Source organism: Anas acuta, chromosome Z (genome assembly GCF_963932015.1).
Source record: "Anas acuta chromosome Z, bAnaAcu1.1, whole genome shotgun sequence".
In the NCBI taxonomy this organism is placed as follows: domain Eukaryota; kingdom Metazoa; phylum Chordata; class Aves; order Anseriformes; family Anatidae; genus Anas; species Anas acuta.
Genome location: NC_089017.1, coordinates 63,031,906 through 63,057,061, shown reverse-complemented (window position 1 = coordinate 63,057,061; position 25,156 = coordinate 63,031,906). Strand labels below are relative to the sequence as shown.

Below are 25,156 nucleotides of genomic sequence, written 5' to 3'. Positions count from 1 at the left end.
GTTCTTACTTGTTTCTTTGAATAATCTACAGGAGATAGAATGAATGCAGATGCTGTCTGGTACTGGCAGTCTTCTGTAACCCAGCAGAATAGGGCTGGTTTATTTCCCTGTTTTGTTATCAAGAAGACAATTTACCACGCTTTCAAGATTAATGTCAGCAATTTTATGGCAGTTACCAACCAGTGATTACAGTAATACATTTGTTGAAGGCAGTGGCTGCCCAATCCCCAAAACATGTATTTATTTATGAACAGATAACAGATAACTCAGAGATAAACAGGGTTAATAAAGCACTTACTCTTAACTGTATTTAGACCAACTGCTAAAACAACATAGTGGAAAAAATATTATACTCTCCTGTTGTATTTTCAGTGCACTTAGCTCCAACTGTATCTGAGGAAAAAAACAGTGAAATTAGTTCTGAAAGAAAGCAAGAGTCTTAGATGGAGAATAGAGAGTGCACTGTGCCTGCAATAGCCAAATGTTGCTTGATTATAACAAACAGCACTGCTGAGGTCACCTCTGGGGTACTATGTCCAGTTCTGGACTCCTTGGTAGAAGGGAAGGGTAAAATAATTAGTTAGGACTGTTTAGCCTAGAGAAGAGGAGGCTTAGGGGCACCTTGGATATTTGTTTGTACAAATACCCAAGGGGAAGGTGTGAAGAAGGCAGACCCAAGCTCTTTTCAGTGTGTGCAGCAACAGGACAAGATGCAATGGGCCACCAAAGAAAACAGGATGTTCCCTCTGAACGTCTGGAAACACTTTCTCACTGTGAGGATGACTGAGTACTGTCACAGGTTGCCCCAAGAGGCTGTGGATTCTCCATCCTTGGTGGTATTCAAAAGCCATGTGAATGTGGTCTGCTCTAGCTGTCCCTGCTTAAGCAGAGGACTAGATGGCCCACAGAAATTCCTTCTACCCTGAACCATTCTGTAGAGCACCTTGAGAGCTGTTACTGTGGTCATAATCTTGAATGTTTTTTGGTAATAAATATGTAATTCTGGGTTTGATTAAAAAAAATAAAATCAGATACTCTCAAGGGCCAGCCTTCTTCCAGTTCTTTGTTTCTGGTATTTTTGGAGGGGTGGCATATCCAATAATAAATCATCTTTATTCGTTGTTCCATGTTTCCTTTTAGAAGCAGCTATACGAACAGGACAGTTACTGGGTAAAAGCTATATCCAGAATAAATCGTTGTAGGACTGAAGTGCAGGCATTATGTATGGTGCTATAGAGCTTTCACAAGAAAAGGCATGGACCAAGATAGAACATGAAGCATCACTTTAAAAGATTTTTGCTTTTAATGCCCTGTGACAACGTTTAAAAGACCATCCCAAGTCTCACTGACTAGGAATTACGTAGTTTACAAAACATTTTTCACTCTTAGCTTATCATTTGAAGCGCTTTCTGCTTCAGAGTTCAAGCGTATAATTAAATGCATAACTCCTCTACGTTAATATCTTACTGCACTACTAAATGTAGAAAGTAAACTACATTTCATCTTAGTTCCAAAAACTTTGAAGATTATGCTCTTTGAAGGTATCATGTAGAATCAAGTGCTTTATAATTTACAGTTTTAACATCACCATTCATAATTGCATCTGTAGCAACTTCTGTTTTTTTCTTAGAGAAGTCTGGGATCTAGGTGAGGAGAAGGGATTTAAACACTCTAATGTTTTAACTCAGTTCTGATTCCAACTCAGCTGACAGGGCACCTATAGAATTAATATCAACATTGTGAGAGATTTCAAATACCAACCCCTGAGGCAAAACATCAGGGTAATCACCATCTAAATTAAGCCGTCACCTATCTTAGACGGCACTGTCTTGTCTCCCTTGCAGCTCATTAAGGTAAGCAACACATAGAAAGGTATCCATTCTGCAACTTCAGCTGTAGCAAGCTGACAAATATGCCATGATAGAAAAATGCTACCATTTTAATAAAATCAGTAAAGATTAAGATCTAGATACTTAGGCATATGTTGGTCCATACTTACTTCATAAGATCTGGTGAAACACTTAATAAGATAGCTTTTGTGTGTTTCTTTTTGGTGGCCATACCAGACTTTTGTTATCTAGACAGATGCCATTGAGGTACCTAGCACACACACAGTATAAAGAACAAGTATTTTTTATACAAGGAAATAGGAGATCATCTCCTTTTTCACATTAGTGTAGGAGAGTAATAGATGCACTAAAATGGTGGGTACAAGTTGGACATTTCTTCAACATCAAAATTCTTCAAAGAAGAATTAATGCTTTTCCATTTCTGAAAGTCCATTTGTGTTCCAGTTGCAGTACTCTCCATTACGAAGCTTTTGATTTTGATCACTGGTAGATTGTCAAATGTCAGGTACTTCACTGTGATTCCCCAATCATGCTGGCAATTATTATTTCGGCAATACATCTTGCTTTTTTTCTCAAAACCATCAAACTGCATTGGTTTCTTATGAGGCTTTGTTGTATAACGCTCCTTGAATGCTTCTCCTAGGACAATGTGATGAGAGTCCTGAAACAACACGTGCCAAAAATGGTTACTTGTAGAAACACCTTTTGTCGTACTTCCTGACATTTCCCTTCCCCTCACAAATATCATTTTAGTCGTAAAGGGCTTCTCAATACTTGCAAGTCTCACCTTCCAGCCCCTCTTTGCCTTTTTTTTTTTTAATACTTTGTTATATTTTCATTAAATACCAGGTACCAGAAAGGAGCAGGGCTGGGACTATCAAAACCAGAACTCTTACATATCACCAGCATATACACATTTAAATTAGCTTCTCTCAAAACCACGACTGCAGTTATTTGAGCCTTGTGCATAAAACTGAAAGCCAGCTGAACAACAGATGACCTGAGAGACTCCTGCTTCCCACAGTTTTCTGTGAGTTATGATGCAAATAATTTGCAGAGGTAGCAGAAGCCACACTAACAAATTATAGAGGTTGCAGTTATTTACACTTGTTTGTAACATATTATCAAAGTTTGTTTCAAAAAAAAGCAATATGAAAGCATACACAGAACTTCAGGTGGAATCTGAAAACTCTCAGTCCCTTCTGGAAATGCAATTTCTGTTAAATCTATTTAGGCTTGTAAATTGTCAGAAATGAGTTTAGAGGGATTATTTAAAATGTTGGGGGTTATTTGCATGACACTAAGCAAAAAATCTGTTTTCTGAACTCTCAAAAATTTGCACAGGTATTGGTGATAACCCAACACCACAGAAAAAAAAAAGAAAAAAGTAACAGAGTTGCACGTTAGACGCATCTTGTTATTTGGCAAAGAACTTTTTTTTTTTTTTTTTTTTTGTAAGGCTGAGCTATTTCAAACCCCTATCTATTGACTTCACCAGGGCAGAGGAATAGTGAACTCCCATCAACAGTCCAAAAACAGCTGGACTCCCCTTGCAAAACCCTGCTTTGCCTTGCCTTTCAATACACAAAAGTGGACCATAAACCAAGGTGTGAGCGGATCTCAGTACTTTGTGCCGATAATTTTCACTCAGCAGAAGTAGTGAGAGAAATGTCAGCTGCAGGGAGAGGTCCACATGAGAAGCTTACATTAATAGGGAAACTAAATATCCAGCAGTTACACTAAGAAGTTACATTATTAAACCTCAGATGGTTTCCTGCAAAAATACAAGGATTTTGTCAGAAGGGAGTTGAGGAATCCTGAACTGATTTCTGTCATATCACATATTTGCACACCTTGTACATCATCAGCTGCCATCCTAATATGCTACAGAAGCTGTTATGACCAGTCCTGTGGTTTAGTGATATACCAATATTTTTTGTCTTCCCCAGTTGGCACAAAATAGCTTACTTTCCACACAGAAAACCAATGCTTTTGGTCCAAAAATGCTGACTTCCCTGGAGTTCATGGACGCAGATTTCCATATAGAGGCATACCTTTATAATCCTGATGTCATCTGTACTGCAGGCATATGCTTTGCATTTTCCACACAGGAGGTTCTTTTGGCCTTCCACTACTTTAGGTTTTATTTCTTTCCTCCTGGAATCTCGTAACACCCTTTCCTTCATTTGCAGATTATGTATCTTTAAAATTAATAGATAAATACAAATCAAGATCAAAAAAGGCATCACAAAATTCAGAGGAGCACCAATGTCTGAACACAACTCAAGATGGCTAAGCTCTCTTGGTAGGTAACATCTGGGGACCCATTACTTATGAGGAAACAAACCATGCCCTGTTCTAGCCCAGAAAGAACAAGGTACGTATGTCAGATCAGGCAACCAATGCCAGAATGAGTCTTTGGGATGGGCAGTGTTCATGCCATTGCTCTCCCACCCGAGCACATGCCCCTTTTGGTCATAACACTGTTAAAGTCACAGAATCACAGAATCACAGAATTTCTAGGTTGGAAGAGACCTCAAGATCATCGAGTCCAACCTCTAACCTAACACGAACAGTCCCCACTAAACCATATCCCTAAGCTCTACATCAAGTCCTTATAAAATTTAAGTCATGTGAGACTCCCTACAGCAGAAACAGCACTGCTGCTCTGGGCAGTCCCTGGTTTGGAAAGAAGGCTCCAGAAGGGCCTCCAGTGAGGCCTCAGGTGGGAGAAGAAGCTCTGCAATGGCTACAGGGCCTTGGACACCCCTTGTTACAGCTCAGACTATGAAAGCTCACCTGGAAACAGGGCAAACTGTGGCAGAACTGTGTACAAAGCATTTTTACTTGCAGTGACTGTGACTGGCTTCCTCCTGCCCTCCCTGGGACACTTGTTACTAAGGTCTAGGAGGATCCCCACCTGTCCATCACAGCTGGCTTAGCCCAACACACATCTTTGCATGTCACCTTAGATCCAAGGGTTCCTGACACTTCTTCCTCTGCCCCTCATAATGTTTTCTGATCTGGAAGTGTGTGGTGCACAGCAGAGTTAATGTAAAACACTGTATGCATGCTCATTGTTCCTATTACACTTGTTTTCTGTCAAATATTGCTTGTGGCAAAGATGAACAGTATTGTAGGCAGTACTGAAAAGGTCACCAGCAGAAGAGCATGCACAAACCCAAACATCATCCTGTTAATATCCTGGTCAATGGTTTCTTGAAATCGATAAACCTGAGGCATTACAGCAAATAACTTAGGAAAACACTTGTAGTGGCCTGCTGTTAAGGAAAAGTGCTTCTGGACATGGATATGGATGGACATATTACCACCAGCTGCACAGCTTAAGTAATCCCATCTGCCCATCCACAGTCCCAAACAGATAAAATATTTTTCTTCTAGTAGACAAAATAGTTTATATTTTATTTTTTAAGCTGAGAAATTAATAAATTCTGCCTCAACTTTTAAGGCTTCTGCAGTTCCAACCCAGATGACATTTTGCTAGCTAGTGGTATACACTATCCCTTCTCTGCTGGTCCAGCCTCTGTCTGAAACCAAGCACACTGCACACTTCCCTCACGTTATCATGTAGTTCTAGACAAAGCTGTGGTAGATGAAGGAAAATACACATTGTACATGTAGATTTTAGTACAAAAATATAACAAACCTTTTTTGCAAATGTTTCTTCATCCCATTTCTGGATCTTTTCAACAGCTTTATTCATCATTTCTTCCTTATAACGGTTGCATTTTTCATTCTCAACCACTTCTGTTTTGCTTGTCACAAGGATGCACTTGCTGCCTGCTGCCCTTCCACGACCTATACAGCAACACTTTCATCCTCATTAGTTACTCTTAACACGATGTGCAAAACTAGCACCTATGCCATAGAAGAGCATTAAGGACTTTCTGTGTGGCTGCCCATGTTTCCCATACTTGTCTTCAAATTTATATAGCACTGTTTCCTGAACAGCATTCTCTCATCTGTTTCTTCCTTGATCACAAACCAGAACAAATAAGTTGTACCCTTCTAGGCATCCTCATGCCTATCTCCCAGCCTCTGCTGTATTGCCTGCTTCTATGGCCTGCCTCAGTTAAGCTCAGGCATGCTTGACACGCTTCATTTACTGTGCAGCATCTTGCAGCCTTCTTTGGAAAAAAACAGGGTAGAACAGAAAAGTTCTTACTATTTTTTTCCTCTGCTAATGGGTGTCTATCAAAATAAACAGATAAATAAATAAAAAAAAATCACAAAACAAAACAAAGCAACAATGGGGAACTGGAAATACATTGCTGTCAATAAAAAGCAAGTGCTGTCTCTTTGATCTGTTGGTACCTACTGCTTGTCTTCTCTTTGCTGCTGTGACACATGCAAACATGGATTTCATACCAGTTCAGAAATACTGCGCTTAGAACAAGTGTCCACATTTATTTTTGAGCTCCAATCCCCTCCAAAGTCATGACTTTATGCGGCATAAAAAGTTACGTAGCTTATTTTCTTTGTATCTTCAATGGCATATTATGAACTAACACTACTCTTTCAGCCATAAGCCAAAACAAGGACTATTATTTCTTTATAGCACAAATCTCAAAAATCACAGCACACAAGCTCTGAAAGCAGAGATCTGAGTGCAACAGAGATCACATCTCATCAGATTGTGAACTTAATTACTCAGGTGATACGATAAATTATTGCAGATGAATTCCTGAAAGATGGAGGCAGGTTTAGGACATCTGGGAATGTCAAGTAGAAGCAGTATTTAGTGTGGCTCTTTCTTCCCCTCTAGTGGCCATATAATAAAATCACCTCGGTTTGAGACTGAAGTCTTAGACTTCAAGCAAGCCAAGACAGAAGCTTTTTTTTTGCTCTTGAATATTAGAGGTCTGTTATGCAGTGACCTAGTGCTTGGTGAATTATCACTGGGCACAAAGGGAGTATGTGTGTTGGTAGTTGGCCACTGAGTAGGGGAAGGTTTTTGGGAGAAAAGGCAAAATGTGAAACTTGATTACAGCAGTCCTTTGTAAATTATCACAATCACTACAGTTCGCACTATTTTTGGCTACAGTTTGTGTAACCATACTTTTGTTTGTATATTTGATTATTCACTTGAGGGTTGCTCTTCAATAGCTCAATAGCCATGTGTACCATGGTTAATTCACATGGCAAAAGAAAAGCCACACAACATTAAGGACTCTGTTCTGTGAACAAATTTGTTACATCCAGTCCCATCATTTATCTGACTGTACTCAAAAGGCACAAAGGAACAACAGTAAGCGATGCACATATTGCTATATTATTTCTGAAGTGCTATTTAGTAGCAATTTTAAGTCCATTTCTAGGCCAAAAGAGTAAATAAAGCAAAGTAATAGCTCTGAATTTCCATACCTCTGACTTGGATCATTTTGGTCACGTTACCGGAGTATTCATAGAGCACAACAAGGTTGCACTGGACAATATCAATGCCTTCATCAGCAACAGATGTAGCAATGAGCAGCCTGTTGTCCTTGCTGGTTTTGAACGCATCCAGCACACCCTTCTGGCTTGGGAGGGTCATACCTACCAGTACCAAGAAACTGAGTCAGGAAAAAACACCAAAAGGTTTCTTGAGCAAGCTACCTGTATTTGCTGTTGCTGAAGTGGTACATGGAAATTAGTACATCTTTTTGATATGGAAAAATACTTTAGGTTAGCATACCCCACTGGCTGCACACAATACCCACTGAACAGGAAATATGTTGATGTGCCACAATAATTGTCATCCTGGGAAACAGCGCCGCACACACAGCACCTAACTGATCTTAGTTAATGAGACCCATGCAGATTACTTATTTTAAGACCAATCTAACTCTTAACTTAAGCCATTTGTACTTCATGTACTGTGATTCTGTGATTCATTTTGGGTGCTGCTTCCACTCCATCATAAAATGTCTTTGTATCACCAAATACAAAATTAGACAGGAGACTGTAAAAGAACAGGGAAAATATCATGAGAAGTAATCACAAGGAAAACAATTTGTGAATTTCATTTCAACTAGCAAAAGAATCCAAAAGGAAAGGGCCACTGATGTTTCTAACTGCTGCTTTAACCAAAGATCCTAGATGGAAAAAGCCGGCATCTTCACAGAATTGATTAAAAGTCTTCTAGATACTGAAGAAATCATAGCATAAATGATCTTCTGCTGCTTAGGAACACAGGAGCAGTAAAACAATTTTAGCTCTGTAGCCAGAGCATGTCTGGAAACTGTTATTCCACAGAGCAGACCTGCATACCTGTTGTTTGATCTCTTCTTCCGCGCCCCATCAAAACACCTGGCTTTATGTAGTTAAGGATAGGGTTTTCCTCCATACACTTCTTCAAAGCCTGGAAAGCAAACCAGGGAGTTAGATCGCCATCCAGATGAAATGCCAGTTTGGGACAGCTATGCAGAACCTCCCTGTCCTTGCCTAGGCAATTAATGCTTCTGAGAACAAAAGGCAGAAAAGAAGGTAAAGTCATATTTCAGCAGGGAAATTCTACAAGTAGGTGAGAGAACACAATTACTATTGCAGCCCTGATGCCAGATCTGATCATGTCACGGCTGGTTTCCTCTCTTTTAACCCTCCCAACATAAAAGCTGGCTAAAGTGCAGGCAGCCTTTCACTGCTAAATAGTATGCATTCCTTTATTTTTTTAATGTTCTCCTATAAGCCAGTAGATCACTGAATACTAGAGCTCGGATCCAAAGGAAATGAAGCACTACTTACAAACTGCACTTTTCCACTGCACAGTGAAAGTAGCATCTTCAAACTGGCCTTATGTAAGAACGAATTTCAGACAGGCTAAAGTAGGCTTTTGCAAATATCACAGAAAGCTGCCAGGAGATGCTTGGTGTTGTTAGTCTGGACCTTACCTTGCATTTAACTTTTTTTTTTTTTTTTTTTTCTGCTTTGTAATTCATCCAGCAAGTCTATATGCAAGGATGAAATGGAGATTGGGACACTCAGCTGATAAGCCTGTTTACAGTAGCCAGAGAATATGACACACTGCAGCAAATGTTTAGGAGCTACTGACGCTAATGATTAGCAGCACACTTACTTCAAGAATGATTTTGTTTTCTGGGAACAATGTAGTGGAATAGTGAAAAAAGATCATCCAACCTAGATCTTTGATCCCAGGCAAATAAAGAATAGATCAGTGCATCAGGAGGGTCCAGAGAAAATCTGTTCCACAAAGTCTTCCCTTTTCCTTGATCAATAACACATGCTAGGGCACAGACCTCCTTTGGGCCTACAGGAATCCTCCAGGAAACCTAAGAATACCTCCTGATGTGCACAGTCAGTAAAAGAGCAGAGTTGCTAGTTGATAACACTGCTGTACTGAGGCCAAAAATCTTGTAAAACAACTAGCTAAAACTGACTTTGTACCTAAAGTAAAAAACTGACAGCTTAATGATCAACTACAACCTGTAACAAGCAGAAATGATGAAGAACAACATCCCTTATCTTGTAGCTTTTAGGAAAAATAATAACTTCACCCTGCTTCAGAGCACCACTGCTTAGGATGGTATAGAAAGATAAATATTTGCTTAGGAAGATATGCATATTTTTACATTTCCAGATCAAAATGCAAAGGAAAATAGATGAGGCATTACATTTTATCATTTCCCATTGTAGGAGCTTTAAAAAGAGATGTCTTACAGATACTAAAGCTCTTGTCTTAGCAAAGAGAAGAGTGCGAGTCTGTGGGTTATAGCGGTACGCATCATCCAGGATACAGACAAGCTCTTCCAGTTTAGGATTCTCATTTGTTTCGTCTTTTGAAAGGGCAATCAGTTCTGGTTCTTTCTCTGGAAGAAAATAGCATTTTATTCAAAAAGAAATAAATCGCTTTCTTTAATGCAGGAAACAGAATTCTCACCTCAACCTACTTTCAAATGTCACTCGTATTCTCTTTAGCTTCTATTTTTACTTGTATTCTTTCAGATGCAAAGAAAAAAAGCTATTGATTAAATGCAACAAAACCCTCAGAAAACAATTTTTGAATCACATTTCAGAATACATTTTGTAGCAAACTACAGGATCAGTTCTAATCAGAACAAACTTGGTTCTTGCAGAGTAACACCATTTCTTCAGAAACAACTGGCACTAGAGGGCAGACACCCCAGTGATGTAAAACTGCAGTCAGCACTGCAACACACCATGTCACAGCCAGGTTTACAGCACACTGTTGTGAACCCAGAAGCTAGACAACTGCTCAGCCTCCAAATTTCAGTAAAAGAGGTATAGAGGTCTGCCTGCTGTTTTCCAGGAGCTCATGGTTTGTCCAGGAGCACTGGGCAGGGGGAGGCTAGGCAGTGCTGTGATCAGTGTATATTGCCTTATCTAAAGCTGCCAGCACCCATCTGTCCATCTGCTTGTGAAGCATCCCTCAAAGGACACCACGGCCTTATCTCAAAGGCTGGCACTTAAGAACCTACTCCAGCATTTACTTAAAACATCCATTGCTTCCTTAGCACCTGTGGTAGAGATTGTAGTCCCAGAAAGTCGGGACCCAACTACACTAGTACTACCTTTGTGTTCACAGGAATTGTACAAAGTACAGAGGAAAAGTACAAAACTTCTAGGGGAAAAAAAAAAAAAAAGAGAATTACAGCTATTCTGAAAAAACAACTTGAATCACCCTACCAGAAGCCCTTTTCCTCCCTGCAGTTGTCAGAGGTAACTGTGTGAAATACCTTGAAATTTGGCCGTCAGGTGCTGCTCTAATTCTGTGTACGGTCCATTCTTGACATTTGTGAAAAACTCGGTCAGGTAGGATAAAGCATCTATGATGCGGGCATCTTCACTGATGATGAGGGCGTCATTGTATTTCTGACCACAGAAAGAGACACACACACTGAAGCTTCACTTTCCATGGGACAGAGGATGAATGCAAATGTTATTTAGGTAGATTACATATTACAGAATTGTGTTGTTCTTCCATTTGCACGGCAACACAAACATTACAAAGGCTCCTCTGTGTTATACCACTACGCTTAGTGAGTACCTTAAGACACAGTGTTCCTAGAGGATGCATGCTTTAGCCTGTTTAAAATAAGATTATTAGGTTAAAAACCTACTCCTCGATGGGCATACCATTATCAGGAGGAACAGGAGGGCAGTATCTCTGTATGGAAGAATAGAAGATATACACTTACCCGCAGGTGTTCAGTGCAAATGAAAAGGGCTCTACATATCCTGCTCTCCTCCTCTTTGTCTTCTAGTTGCAGCAGTCTGCATTTCCTCTGAGTGACAACTATCCAGTGTTCATAGTTCTGTGTTCCGAAATCTTTCTTGCTGTTTTGGGAGAGAGTATCTAGAAAAAGGGAGGAAGCAAACATTCATTCGCCTTGTTCATCATCATAAATAACCAGAACAGTTGGCAAGAAGACAATGCACTTTCAATGAATTTAGGTCTAAAAAGCCTAAACAGAAAAGCACCGTAAGATACAATCACTGAACTGCGGAGACTGGAAGCACTTCTGGTGATCTTTAGGCCAAATCCCTGCTCAAAGCAGGGTCACTTAGAGCAGATTTCTCAGGACCACGTCCAAATCAATTTTGAGTATTTCCAAGGATGGTGATGTCACAGCTTCTTTGGGCAACCTGTTCCAGTGCTTGACCACCTTCACAGCAAAGAAGTTCTTCCTGATGCTAGAGGGGGATTTCCTGGGTTTCTGTTTGTGCCCACTTCCTCTTGTTCTGTCTCTAGGAACCATCTGAGAAGAGCCTGGAACTGTCTTCTTTATTCTGTGCGTTTCAAGTTACACCCAGAGATTAGGCTAGAATTAACCTGGTACAATTCAGTTGAGGATCTTTGTAGATACAAACATTTGTAAGGCTTTTACCAATAAAGTTGGAGTTCTCTTTTCCTGTAAGAATCCCACAGTATTCAAGACACTGTAAATGCATTGCTCCTTGGATTACCAGCTACTCAATAGTTCAGTAATCATCTGTTATATTGTCCATGGTACTTAAAGGTCTATTACCCAAAGGGCTGTTCTGGAGGCAGAACTAGCTAGTACCTCTTTGTTTTATCCATACTCTGAGAACTTCATAAATATCAGTACTCTGAGGGTCCACAGAAGGGAAGGCAATGACATTTTATGCAAGAGGAACTGTGACAGGGAGATAAGCTTCAGAAACGTTTACTTAATTTACTGTACAGCTTGGAAAGTTTGTTGTGCAATTTGAAAACAAAAATTATTCTTTGTTTTTTTATTGCCTTGTTTTGCTTTCTAATTCTCCCTTCCAGCCATGGAGTACAGTTCATTCTCCAATATTTGGAAAGTGGGGGAAAAGTAATTAGGAAAATACGGAAAGAAGGAAGACAGGCTCAAGGCACCCTATTCAGTTTGCAAAGGCCAGTCTAAGCGCAGACAAAATCCTTTAATTCAGAGACGGACTCAATAGACCAAGGTAGATCCTGAGCATAACTCTTCAGGGGTGTCCACTTGGCACTGTAGCTCTCAAACTGTATATAAGACCATTTACCGGACACCACTTGGGAACCCTACAAAAGCAGACAGGATCAATGTCATTTCTGCAGGGCTGCACAGTTCAGTCTCCTGACAATGCCACCCATTGTTTCTTCTCACAACTGTGTATCTGCTTCTCTGCAAACCTGCACATCTCTGGCAGCTCATGAAGCTGGGATCCTGCAGACAAATGTCTCCTTTCTTTGGCAGCTGTATCCTCTCTCTGATGGTGTTTCTGTTCCACAGATCCTCTTCTGCAAAATTATCTTAAATGCTTTCATCAGGAAATAACAGAGGCTTGGTAAACAAAGGAAATGGGGGAAAATGCAGCCAAAAGTATGAGAACAAAAGGGTGACCAGAAAAGGTGGTCAGGGTACCCCTACCAAGAACTCTGTGTGCAACTCAGAGAGACCAGAGATACTGTGTGAAGAAGTCTCAGTGCAGCAGAAGAGAGAGAAAACTTTCATGAAGAGGAAGAGCTTAGAGCAATCGGAGTAACACAGAGGCTGAGCCCCTTCTCACTTTCATTGATGGAGACAGCTAGGAATGAATCATCTGGAGAAATGCTTGAGTGAGAACTTCCAACTATCTCTCATCAACGAAATCCAGCTCACCACATTTTGAAAGCAAGCCTTTTGGTAGCTTTGTTTCCAATTCAAGCTGATGTGACAGTGTCAAAAACACACCATTCTTAGCTTCTAGAAACACAGGTTGAAATCCAAGCAAAAATATTCAAGGTTACAAAATTAATCACAAGTAACAGGACAGTATGTGACTCTTCTACCTGTGATCTCTCATGTAGGTAATACTGGTTAGAGACAAGTAAGAAGGAAGGAGGAGAAAGTCAGAGGAAGACAAGTGACTGTTGTAGCAGCCATGAGGATTCACACTAATGTAATCGATGACAGAATCCCAGTTATAGGAATGTTATAGTGCCTTACCCACTGAGTAAATTGTCCTCATCAGTGCCTCTGTCTCGGACATCAAATTTGAGATAATGGCTGCAAAGGGATTGTGAATTCGCCTCTTAACCAATCTGACATCTAAAGACAAAAAGCAGAAGTGAGTGGTCAGTGGCTTCAGTAAGTCAGATGTTTTCCTGGGCAGCACAGAACAAATCCTCATCTAGAAGAACACTACATACAATGCTCTGTGCTATCATAATGATGTTTATTGTTAGTAAGCATTATGTTTGCACAGAAACAGTTCCCAGTCTTCACTGGCAGAACTGAACTGACTTTTCTGCCTTGCTAAATGAATACCAGACACTGCAAAGAGAAAATTTGTTTTTTCCTGCTGTTTTCAGTACCATCCCCTTCTGGAATGATGTTATGACCACATGGCTCTTCATGGGAAGAGCCAGGAAAAATTTAAGTATTTCCTAGGAGGGACAAAAAAAAAAAAAAAAAAAAAAAGACACAACATCATCCACCTCATTTCTCTACCTTTCATCTCTCAACACATTAATCTCACCAAAGTGGTGGCATGGCTGCGTTGACCCTGAGGTTGTCTGATGGGAGCTCTGTTTGCAGTATGTGACACAGCAACATCATCTAATACAGACAACTTGCAGCTGATGAAGCTAAGTCTACATGGCATGGTCTGCTTTTTCTGCAGGTTCAGGGATGCTTGTGCTGGCTCTTGTGGTGCTGGCTACATTGTTTTTTGCCTGGTCACATGAATGAGCCCTAAAACTGGATGCAATCTGTGCCCAAACTGGCATTGTCTTACTGCAGGGCAATGCTTAAGTGCATGCTCAGACCTCTTTCAAGCTATCAGGAAGCAAAGCTCCAGCTGACTTATAAGCTCTTAACTTCACCTGACAAAAGTGGGTCACATAGCTGAGTTATTGGTGGTGCTTTGCATCTCAGAGGAAAACGAAAAGGAAACATTTACCTATTTCTGGTTTGTTCATGAACCTTTGCAGTTCTTGTATGTTCTCTCTGACAGTGGATATGGCCTGTATGTCAAGGTAGGAGCAGAGACTACAGATGTGCTCTATTGTTTCCTCAATGTTCTTGGCATTACCAACTCCAACAGAAGCAGTCAAACCTAAAATCTGAACACACACACACACACACACGAATAGCAGTGTTGGTCCTTTGTCACAAGCAAAAAAAGACTGGAGGTGCAGTTACCAACCAACAAATGGTCACTGTCTTCAAAAACAAGGAAACAAAGCAAGCAGCTGAAGTGCCTGAAGTCCTAAGTGCCAGGACTTATTCTTGAGAGTCAGACCTTGACCCCATTCATGCCTTCTCCATGTTGATCAAGCCTTCTGTATTTAAACTGCAAATAAATTATCCAGCTAATTTAATCCATCAACAGCTGCATTTGCCTATGCTCATCACACACAGAAACAGCAAATCCACACCCAGAGCTGTCCTCCACACCCACTCCGAGGAAGTGTCTTTGCAGCAGTTTCTTGGCAGCTGAAGGGAAGACGCAACTGGGGAAAATAGTCTGGAGGTAGCTGAAGAAAGAGAGGAGTTGCGGGTGCTAGCATTTTCATTTGCAGCCATTGATAAGTGGGAGTTTGAACTAGACTAACACAGAAGGCAAAACTTCAAGCTTTGCTGACCACACTGCAATATGTTTCTCATTAAAGTTTCCACCACTGCCAGGCTGAGCCTTACCTGTGGCAGCTGACTTGCAGAGGAGTTAAATTTCTGCTCCAGATACCTGGTCATTAACACATTGTAAGGGTGGTTGCCTGTAGTGTTGTGGCACTCATCGAATATCATCAGAGTGAAAATGGAGAGCGAGGTAAGGGTCCCATCCTCGAAGCTATTCACCAGGATCTGGGGTGTCACTACGATGATGTCACTATCCTCTATAACTTTTTCTACAGAGACATTTGAAAAATTTTCACCACTAATTCCTTGAACAGAGTATCTAAGAAGAAGTAAAAGATAATGTATGAAAAGAGGATGTTCTGCAAAGAAAAACAAACAAACAAACAGCTAGAAGGGTTAATTTTCAGCAAGCCCTAGAGGGAAGTAACTAAATTAAAAATGTTGGAACCTATAGTCTGACCTGCAGGAACTGAGAAAAACAAGTGCTGAGAGTAAACAGCTGGATTTTCATCTCCCATTAACTGAAATATATTAGATTTGAGGGGTGGTGACTTTGTCCATTTAAGCTTCACCTGTCAGTTCACAGTCAAGCTGTATTTGCAGAACCTGCCCTTCACCTGTTTTCTGTGTACAGCTGGTAGCACATGACTGTTTTCTGTCCAGCAGCCTCCTTTTCCCATAGCTATAGGAATTCCTATATATTTGTTCAAAATCAGAAACTGCAGGGTATCAATACTCCCCTAGGAAATTTTCAGTTCCATCTGAAAGGTTAATTGCCATCTGAAGAAAGGTTGAAAGGTTGAACAAGTTAGGATCCTTTCTTTTGGAAAAGAAGGAGATGCTGCTAATTGAGAACAAGAGGAATCCCAACTCTGGTGCTTCCACGTGGCTTGTCCTTGGGAGCAGAGCTGCAAGGAGCCTCCAGGGAAAAGACACTTCAGCCCTTCTCCAGAGGCAAGCACTTTTGTGCTTTGGCCATTGCCACAGATGCAGTACAGCCAGTGTGAACTCACCAGAGCAGAGGCATCACACTCTTTTCACAGCACTTAGCATGTTTACTTGTCATTCTTACCACAAACCATCTCACATTAGTGAGAAACATTCCTGTCAGCAGTTAAACCATTACATTTTGCCTGAGCTGCAGCTGATTGAGAGTATAGCTTATCTTCTGTGGAGGCAGAGTTACACTTACCCTTGTCTTTCAAAATGATGCTTGAAGACATTTTTCTGCTGTTCATACACTGGGACTTTAGTTGCAAGAAAGACAACTTTCGCCTTTCGTCCTGCAGGCATGTTTTGGAAATGGTGTTCGCAAATCAGAATTGAGACGAAAGTTTTTCCAGATCCTTTAAAATGAAGAACATGATAGGTAAGGCACTAGAGTGAAAGGTCATGTTTGTAAGCAGGGGCCTGTCCCCTGTGCTTGTCATCTGGCCTTGAGCAACAGGGAGCTGGCAAAGGGACTGTAATACTGCCAGATGCTCTTGGTACAGGACCAGGGCCTGCACATCTCTGTTGAAGGTCCCAGACAAGTTACACAGCTCTGTTCCACAATGCACAAAGCTGAGTTCATAATATGGCATCTCCACATACCCCAGAAATGATTACATGGAAAATAATGGAGTACAGAGGGCATGGGTGGCAGCAGCATCTGCTTCATGAAAGAACATGCGTATTCTCTAACATATTTTGTTGTTAGTAATGGACAATTTCTGATTTTTTTACATTCACTTATTCTGGTTCACCTCTACTTTTTTCCAGTGTTGTGCAGAGGAGCAAGGAGAGTGCTACGCTGCCCTTTGGAGGCTGTCTTTTCAGCTGGGTGGTCATCCCTTTCTCTCCTGCAGTCTCAGTCTGCAGACACCAGGTGAAAAGCTGTCTGCAGTGTTATTCGTTCTGTTTGAAGTCACTGAGTGTATTTCTGTTCCTGGTGTGTGCTACCACATGAGGCCAGGCCATGGCACAGGTACCAGTGTTTTCAGCCTCAGTCCTTCCCGTTGTAGTCTTGCTCCTCTCACGTTTCTCTCTTCCCCACTAGCATTCAGGCTCACTGTGTGGAGCACCTGAGCTCTTCTTCGCTCTGCTGCTGCTACCCCACCTGCTTCTGCAGCACCTGGCTAGCAGCAGAGAAAACACAGTGGGGAGAAAGAGCTGAGTGATCTCTCTTTTGCTGCTGATCTTCAATATCAATTCAGTACTGAGCTACTGCAAAAGTTCCCTGTGGTGGTCTGGTGCTGCAGGCAGCAAAGCACAGAGGACAGAAGAGTCTGATGGGAACTCATTCTGTTTTTCCTAAGGGTTGCAAGGCAAATTACTCAAAGACTCTACTCTTACAGGGATGTCTGCTTTTCAATAAACAGCTGCAAAAGTCTGACTCAGTCTTTACCCTCCTCTATCCTTCACAGCACTCTCTTCCAAAATACTTGCATTTTCTTACCAGTAGGGGCACATATTAAGGCATTTTTCCCATTGATAGCAGGCTGTGCAAGTTCAATCTGGTAGCTCCGAGCCTTCTTTGTTTCATAGACAGGTGGAGGTTTGCCAATTCCTTCTAGGAAAGATTGTAAAAACATGGATTAAGCATCATTTGTCAAAGAGTGTTTCAACAGAAATGGATAAAATGTATTGTACCCCACATGCTTACTATCCAAAATGATAGAGCCAGTGTCCTTGCAGTCTACACAGGGCATTCTCTGATGGAAAATGCTTTTTACAGGACACATGCATCAGACAAGAATTGTATGTAATTTTGATGGTAGGCTTTTGTTACCAGATTGTTAGCAGATTGTGCTTCCAAAAGTGAAGTCATTCCAGCATCTTGGAAGACAACTCTCACCTTGACTGGACATCTTTAACTCAGAAATAAAACATATGGACATATTTTTCCCAAAAATATGTCCATATTTTTTATCAGCACTTTGATAATGTGCTGATTTTTCCCAAAAATATGTGTACTGAGTTCAACTTGTATTCCTTTAGCCTTCTGCTTCAAAGACTTTTAAATAACAGTCTTACCAGAGGGCTTGTATTACAGAACAGTATGTAGAATCCACAGGTGGGACAAAATTTCACATATGAAATATGTCAGCAACTGTACAGATCCTTCACAGCCACTTTCAGCTACAGAAACTGGCTGACATCAGGTCTTGTGTGCGTTAGTTGTATCAGAGAAGAGATATAACAACAGCCTGATGTTGGAAACCTCTTTGATAATGTGCTGATGGAACAACTCTGCATTGGAAATATGGTAAATGGGGGGCAACCTCTAACACGTGTAATGTCCAACATGCAATACTTTAAACATTGAAAGAGGAGATAGCAAAATCAAGTCATTGATTTGTACTACATCTTCAGTGCTGTCCTTTGTGGCAAATCACATCCGCATCCTCCAGGGGTCTAAAGGAATGAAGAATCCCCACTGTAAACTGTTCATGTTGCTAAGTCTTACCTGCAGCTGAACCAAGATTTTCACTGAGATTATCATCAGGTTCTGCTTCTTCAGAATACGTCATACTGGCTTCAAGGCAGTCCTCAGAGGCATCTGTCATTTCACTGTCAACATCTTTGGCATTATCTGTACAATGACAAAAGAAAAAAGTCATGTTAACTACCTTTTGATTTTAAAATGGTGTATTTGCTGGGATGGAAAGGTGAATGAGATGGTTACTAGCATGGAAAAGCTACACTAAATGATGCTGCATCCAGGCTCCCTGTTACATAAAATGCGTTGCATTCAGTGTTGGTCTTAGGAAATCCACAAACTCAATGCAGATTTAAGTACCCCTTAAAAAGTAAGGGAGAGAATAGATGTGGAGACAAGATTATTGATCTAATGTGGACATTAACCACAATGAAACACATGTAGGAGTCCAAAGAAGCTTTGTAAATTCAAGACTTTGTTCTCCCTTTACCCCTATTTTTTGGAAGGACCTAGAAACTGTAGGACTATCTATATACTTTATTCGTATCTATCTATATAAAAGTATCTATATAGTATCTATATATATCTATATAGATCTATATATATCTATATATATCTCTCTCTATATGTATATATATAGAGATACATATATATATATATGTATGTATATGTGTGTATATATATATATATATATATAAAGTATATATAGTATCTACATATAAAGTATCTATATACTTTATTTATATCTATATACTTTATCTTACATGATGATATAAAGACACTAAAATTTTCTTTGGCCCTGTAATTATTTACCTTTTCAAACAAATTTAAGTAGGCTTTGTACAGAGTCTCACTGTGAACAGAACACACCAAGGCAAAGCACTGTTTTTGGAGAGGGGGAAAGAGCACAAATGTGCCAATGTGCCCTAATCCAGCTCCTGAAAGCACATGTTACCCAGGATTAAATTCTACTGGTAACCCTCCTTAACTGCTAGCATTAAAGCACTTCCAGCATGTACAATGTCACTTCAGTCTGCAGTGAGCTCACTGGCTTTAAACTAGATGTAAGCAGATGCTGCCCCAGAACAGTCAGACCTTTTACTTTTAAAATATAGTTATTATCCGTATCATATATATAGCCATCAGCTATGTAAAATAGTACCTATATATTTGAAAGTATTATTCTTATATATTTTATATAGAATCTGTTCATAATTTGATTAACCATATCAAACTAAATCCCCAGATAAGAAATAACACACACACACATTTGACTACTGCAATAATATTTCTTATTCTGAATATTTTTATGTAAAAAGCCACTTAAGTGTGGCTTGTCTAACAAATAAAACAATCACTTATGGTTTGGGAAAAAGCAAATACAGATATAGAGAAATAGAAACCAATTTATCAAAAAACAATTGGCTTAATGTTTTAGTAGTGAAATACATATATTTAATTTTATATAAGAGATATATTAATTTTTAAGAAAGAATATTGTTGTTTTTCTGTTTTGTTTCATTTTTAGCATTAAGGAGAAATGTAGTCTGATGGTATCCTTTCAAATTGGTCTTACTCTCCTGAAGAAAAAACAAAACAAACAAAAAAAGCGAACAAACAAACAAAAAAACCTGTCTTGGTACAAGAAGAGAAAGAGAACATCATAAAAACAATTTGAAGTTTACCTTCTCTTATATCCCACAGTTCACTTGCACGGTAATATCCTGTGGTATCTAGTGCCAGCTGAAGGCTTTTTGGCCAGTGCTCCTTATCCGACCGACAGAGACATTCAATGAGTTTAGTTATGCCTGCTGCTTTGCTTCTGTTTTCGCTAATCTGCATGTACAACAAACAGAAGTTGCTGTTGCCTGAGAGTAATCAAAAGCAATTCTCTGACATTTTGATTGATTTATATTGTTTGATGTTCAGTTGAAAATTACATTTCCCTCCCACAGAAGAAAAAAAAAAAGTCTCCAAAAAAATGTGGTCATTTACCTACTACTGCTGCAATTCCGCCTGCCTAGGTGTATACTAAGATTAGCTGGACTACATCAACAGACAGGCTATTTGCTTAAATATTTAGAACACCATAAAGCAAACCGTGTGGCAGGCCTGATATTTAGTCAGAGGCAATCTTCCTAAATGTTATCTCCGTAAAGAAAAAACTCTTTTAAGATAAAATAGCTGCAAACAAACCTCCTCAGGAGTCACAAGGAGCAAGAACACCTTACAGGCTCCTTCACCTAGCATCAATAATTTATTATTACCAATCACTCATTGACTAATACAGGTTAGTGTTAATTGTTATCAGCCATCAGTCAGTAATGACACTGAGGTGGAGCTGGATAACAGTAAAACTGCTTCACATCTAGAAGTGTTAAAAACATCTGTGACACTGCATTTAGCTAATGACTTTGGACCAGAAGGTTTATTTTACTCAACGGGCATCTCTTTGGGTGCTGACAAAACTCAAAATGCCATACAAAGTTTCTAGGGTTTTCCACAGTCCAGATAATAGTCTATCTGAAACCCCATTACAAGTAAGAATCAGTTTAGCTGATATCTAATATCTAATATCTAATATCTAATTGCCATTTTGCCTACATCCACCTCTATTTCTAGGAGGCTTAATGCAGCATGAATGCTCCAAAAAGGGGACTACTGCAAGGCATAGCAAGACACCCATTTGACCACAACATGGCACCTTCCAGAAGCCCGGAGGTTTCTTTGGAGCATCGACTCTGCAAACATATGTGGCTGGGCACAGACAATGCCAAACATTTGTACAACAGCAACACCAGGCAAATACAGGGATTTTGTCATTAACCAAACCTGCTGAATCTCTTCACACTCCCTGTCTATCAGGCATGTGCTTATGTAGGGAATGAGTGCTACTGGGTCGACTTCTAACATTGTTGCCTCTATCCGCTTCAACAGCTGTCTGTGTAACTCCAGTTTTTCCAGTTTGCTGAAGTCCCAGTTCTCAATCGCTTCTGCCAGTCCTGTGTAACCTTCAGGAAAAAAAGGGTCAAAGAGTTACTATTAATTCAATTTCTGGCTAGAATACCCATGTATGAGCTGCAATACACTTTCTTAGCCACTCTGGAGAAACTAAATTGTTTTGGCTTGTGACTGACCGAAGTCTAGGCGAACAACAATTTTTATGGATTCAGTGACTATTTACATTACCACACCTTCATATAAGTCCTGGTTTTGGCTGGAACAGATTTACTTTTCTTCCTACTGGCTGGTATGGTGCTGTGTGTTGGACTGAGGATGAGAAAAATTTGATAACACATGGATATTTCAGCTGTTGCAGAGCAGTGATTGCACAGAGCCAAGGACCTTTCAACTTCTGGTGCTGCCCCACCAGCGAGGAGGGAGGGGACACAGCCAAGACAGCTGGCCCAAATGGACCACACGGATGTGCCATGCCATGGGGTGTCATGGTCAGCAGTAAAACTGGGGGAGTTGGCTCAGGGCACTGCCTCTATTTGGGATCTGTCTGGGCATCAGCCAGTGGGTGGTAAGCAATTGCATTGTGCATCACTTGCTTTCTATATTCTATTGTTATTGTTATTGTTTTCCCTTCATTTTCTGTCCTATTAAACTATTTTTACTCAACCCATGATTTTTTTCACCCTGTTTTGATTCTCTTCCCCCATCCCAGTGGGAGTTAGTGAGAGAATTAGCAAATGGCTGTGTGGTGCTTAGCTGCCTCCCGGGTTAAACCACAATATGTGGTTTACAAAAGACTTTTGCTAAAAGAGCAGTAATACTTGCAAGGAGGACAAAAATGCCATAAAAGGTCACTGAGTGTGTTCCCTAAGTGGCCATTACAACCCACTTCCTTTGGTCCATACAATCCTCGGATCCACTCAGTCTTTGTAAATACTCCTACATAATTTGTCCAGAGCACAGACACTACTCTGCATCACGAGAGCCTTTGGACCCCTTTGATTTTATTCACCATCTACATTTTATTCCTGTCCTTGGCTCCACCCTCATTTAGTATTTCCTACCGTAATGCATTCACTTCAGAACCCTGACTGAGAACTAGTCAGAGGACTTCTGCCTAGTTAGTCAGCAAACAGCTGAAAACAATGTAATGGGACAGAAAACAGCAGGGAATACCATATAGACGACTTGCATGATTTGTCTTGGTTCAGAAGAGAAAGAAAGCAGGACGTTACCCCAGAGGGACAGTGGGAGCACAGAACAATTTCCATAGCTTTTTCTTGTCTTTTGGAGGAGCAGAAGAGCAGTGTGGGTACTTACCACCACGGTGTCTTTAACCTGGTTGTCACCTATCTCTTCATTTGCCAAGGACAAGAGTAATGCTCATTTCTAGTTTAAGGCCAAAGAGCTCTGTTAACTGTTGCAACCCAAAATGAAAATGAGTAAATAGCACTTGGGGATAGCACTTGGGGTCGGTAGGCAGACGTTTGCAGTGTTTCTGCTGGACATACACCAAACCAAATGCTATGAAAATGTTTAAAGGGGGCCTTTTTTTGGAATCCAGGGATCAGCAATATAACACCACGGGAAAAAGTTGCCCTAGAACGAATATTTGCTTCACGGGGAGGGCAGGACAACATCCAAGCGGTAAGAAAGCCAGCAACAACTGCTCCCTGAGGTACCGCAGCCATCGATAGAGTAAGTGAAAGCAGAAGTGGCTTTTCTCATGAGACCTGTGGAGATGAGGTCTCTGACAAATCCCCAGCAGCAACCTGTGCCAGAACCCACTCCTGGAGAGCGGAGATGCCAAACCCTGACCACTTTACGCTTCCACCATCTTTTTTTTCTGCCACCTGCGGGGACCTCACGCACCCAGCAGCCACAGCTCCCCGGGGGGGACTCCCCGTGTCCCGGGGGGGGGGGGGGTGGTGTCCCGGCGGGGGTCCTCCTTCCCTCACACCCACCTGCGGCCAGCATCGCGTCCAGCATCCCTCGGAACCACCCCCGGGCCTCCAGCTGCAGCACGGCGTCCAGGAAGAGCGCGGCGGCGCCGCTCACCCCCCTCTCCTCCTCCTTGCGGATCCTCTCCCGCAGCTCTGCCGCAGAGAAGCGCTCCCGTCAGGGGGGGGGGGGGGGGGGGAATCGGGGACACCCCCAGGGGGGGACACCCCGGGGCTCCGCGTCCGCGGGCAGGGCGCTGAGGGGCCCTGGGGAGGGTGTGGGGAGGGGGCGGCTCACCGTCGGGCAGCCAGTCCGTCATGTTGCCCAGCACGTAGACCGGGTTGAGGCTCCGCTCGATGTAGCGGCGGTAGCACTGCAGGCTCCGCTTCTCCTCCGCCGTCATGGCTGGGCTCTGCCGGCCGCCGCCCGGCCCGGCCCGGCCCCCCCCGGCTCGGCACAGAAAGGCAGCGAGGCCCGGCGGGGAATGGAAAACGAAAGCGGCCCCCGCGGGGTGTGGAGATCGCGGCCCCATCCGCAGCCCGCCCTCTGGCCGCCAGCGGGCACAGGCAGCGGCTCGCAGCTTCGTGAGCCTCGGATCGCCACCAACAGCCCCACCGGGACACCGAGACACGGGCCTGGGGTCCGGCACAGCCACTCTCCCACTCCGCCTCCTCAAAGGGAAACGGGGAGAAAATGCGATGGAAAGGGCTCAGGGGTTGGCGTAAGGATGGGGAGAACAATAGAATTCATTGCCTATCACTAGCAGACTAGAGCAGTGAGAAAAAAATAAAAGGAAATGAAAAACACCTTCCCCACCATCCACCCTCCTCTACCTCTTCCCCCCAGGCAGTGCAGGGGAATGGGGGCTGTAGTCAGTCCCTGACACTTCGTCTCCTCCGCTCCCTCTCGGTCCCTCCCTGCCCCTGCTCTCCATGGGGTCCCTCCCAGGGATGCCGTCCTTCCCGAACCGATCCCGCGGGGGCTGCCCACAGGCAGCAGCTCTTCAAGCACTGCTCCCACACGGCTCCATCCCACGGGGTCCATCCATCCCCCAGGAGCAAACTGCTCCAGCACGGGTCCCCCATGGGCAGCAGCTCCCCAAAGATCCCAAATGTGAGGTTCTCTCACATTTTCTCGCTCTCTCCCAGCTGCTGTTGCCCTAGGCTCCAAATGGCCCTAGGCTAGGACAGACTTGAATTTGGGCTGTTAGCTTAACCAGAGCAATGAGAAGGACCAGAGAAATATCATGCACAGCTGACCAAAACACAGAAAGGCTATCCACTCATAGACTGGGAAATGCTGAACAACTGAGAGAGGACATCTTCTGCAGCAAGAAAAGGGCAGGTGAACAAGCCCCTGTCAGTCATCTCTCCTCCCCGCATTTTCAGTAAGATAATCTCTGAGGGCTTAATTTGCTTGTGAGTAACAAGGAAGAAGCGTTAGCCTCTACGTGAGTTGCCCAACACACCCTGTAGAGCATGGTGATTAGACTGACAGGTAACAAACATAGCAGAGAGGCATTTTTACTTGGTAGTGCCTGTTGAGCCTATTTCCACTTGAGAAGTGCCTATTACAGCTTTCATTCAGTAATGAGTGATATTAGCACTCAGGTTCTGCTCCTCACAGACAGAGTGAAGATTCAAAGATCAGTGCTGAGGGTGGGTAGCAATCGCTCTGCCAAGCAGAAACCCAGTCTTGTCCTTCACCTGAGAAGAGGAGGAAATCAAACTCCTTGCTTGCTGCTTCTCCAGCCCTAGATGGAGAAGTCAATCTGCCCAGTGAAGTGGACCTGCTGCTCTTCAACAAAGCTGGCACTGGAGTGCACGGGGGAATAGCACCTCTGATCGTGCATGCAGGAGGTGGGATGCACCTGCTGGGCAGGGTGGCTGCAGGAGGGGTCCTGAGGGCAGCAG

General features: G+C 42.2%; 1 protein-coding gene across 2 annotated transcripts; it reads right to left on the bottom strand.

Annotated features, from left to right (window-relative positions):
• Positions 1-140: 140 nt before the first annotated feature.
• RIGI (RNA sensor RIG-I) lies at positions 141-23,892 on the bottom strand. 2 transcript variants are annotated; one of them, XM_068665920.1, is made up of 18 exons: positions 23,541-23,892; positions 23,267-23,398; positions 21,177-21,355; positions 20,030-20,180; positions 18,372-18,497; positions 17,361-17,474; positions 16,116-16,269; positions 14,984-15,242; positions 14,244-14,406; positions 13,289-13,390; positions 11,027-11,184; positions 10,565-10,700; positions 9,528-9,676; positions 8,121-8,211; positions 7,236-7,406; positions 5,518-5,669; positions 3,905-4,051; positions 141-2,511 (listed from the first exon to the last, which is right to left on the bottom strand). In XM_068665920.1, the coding sequence occupies exons 1-18, from the start codon at positions 23,773-23,775 to the stop codon at positions 2,197-2,199; spliced, it is 2,934 nt and encodes a 977-aa protein (XP_068522021.1). In that variant the 5' UTR covers positions 23,776-23,892; the 3' UTR covers positions 141-2,196. The 2 variants fall into 2 exon arrangements, with proteins under 2 accessions (XP_068522021.1, XP_068522022.1); XM_068665921.1 differs by having other exon boundaries at positions 17,361-17,471; positions 23,541-23,712.
• Between the last annotated feature and the right edge of the window lie 1,264 nt (positions 23,893-25,156).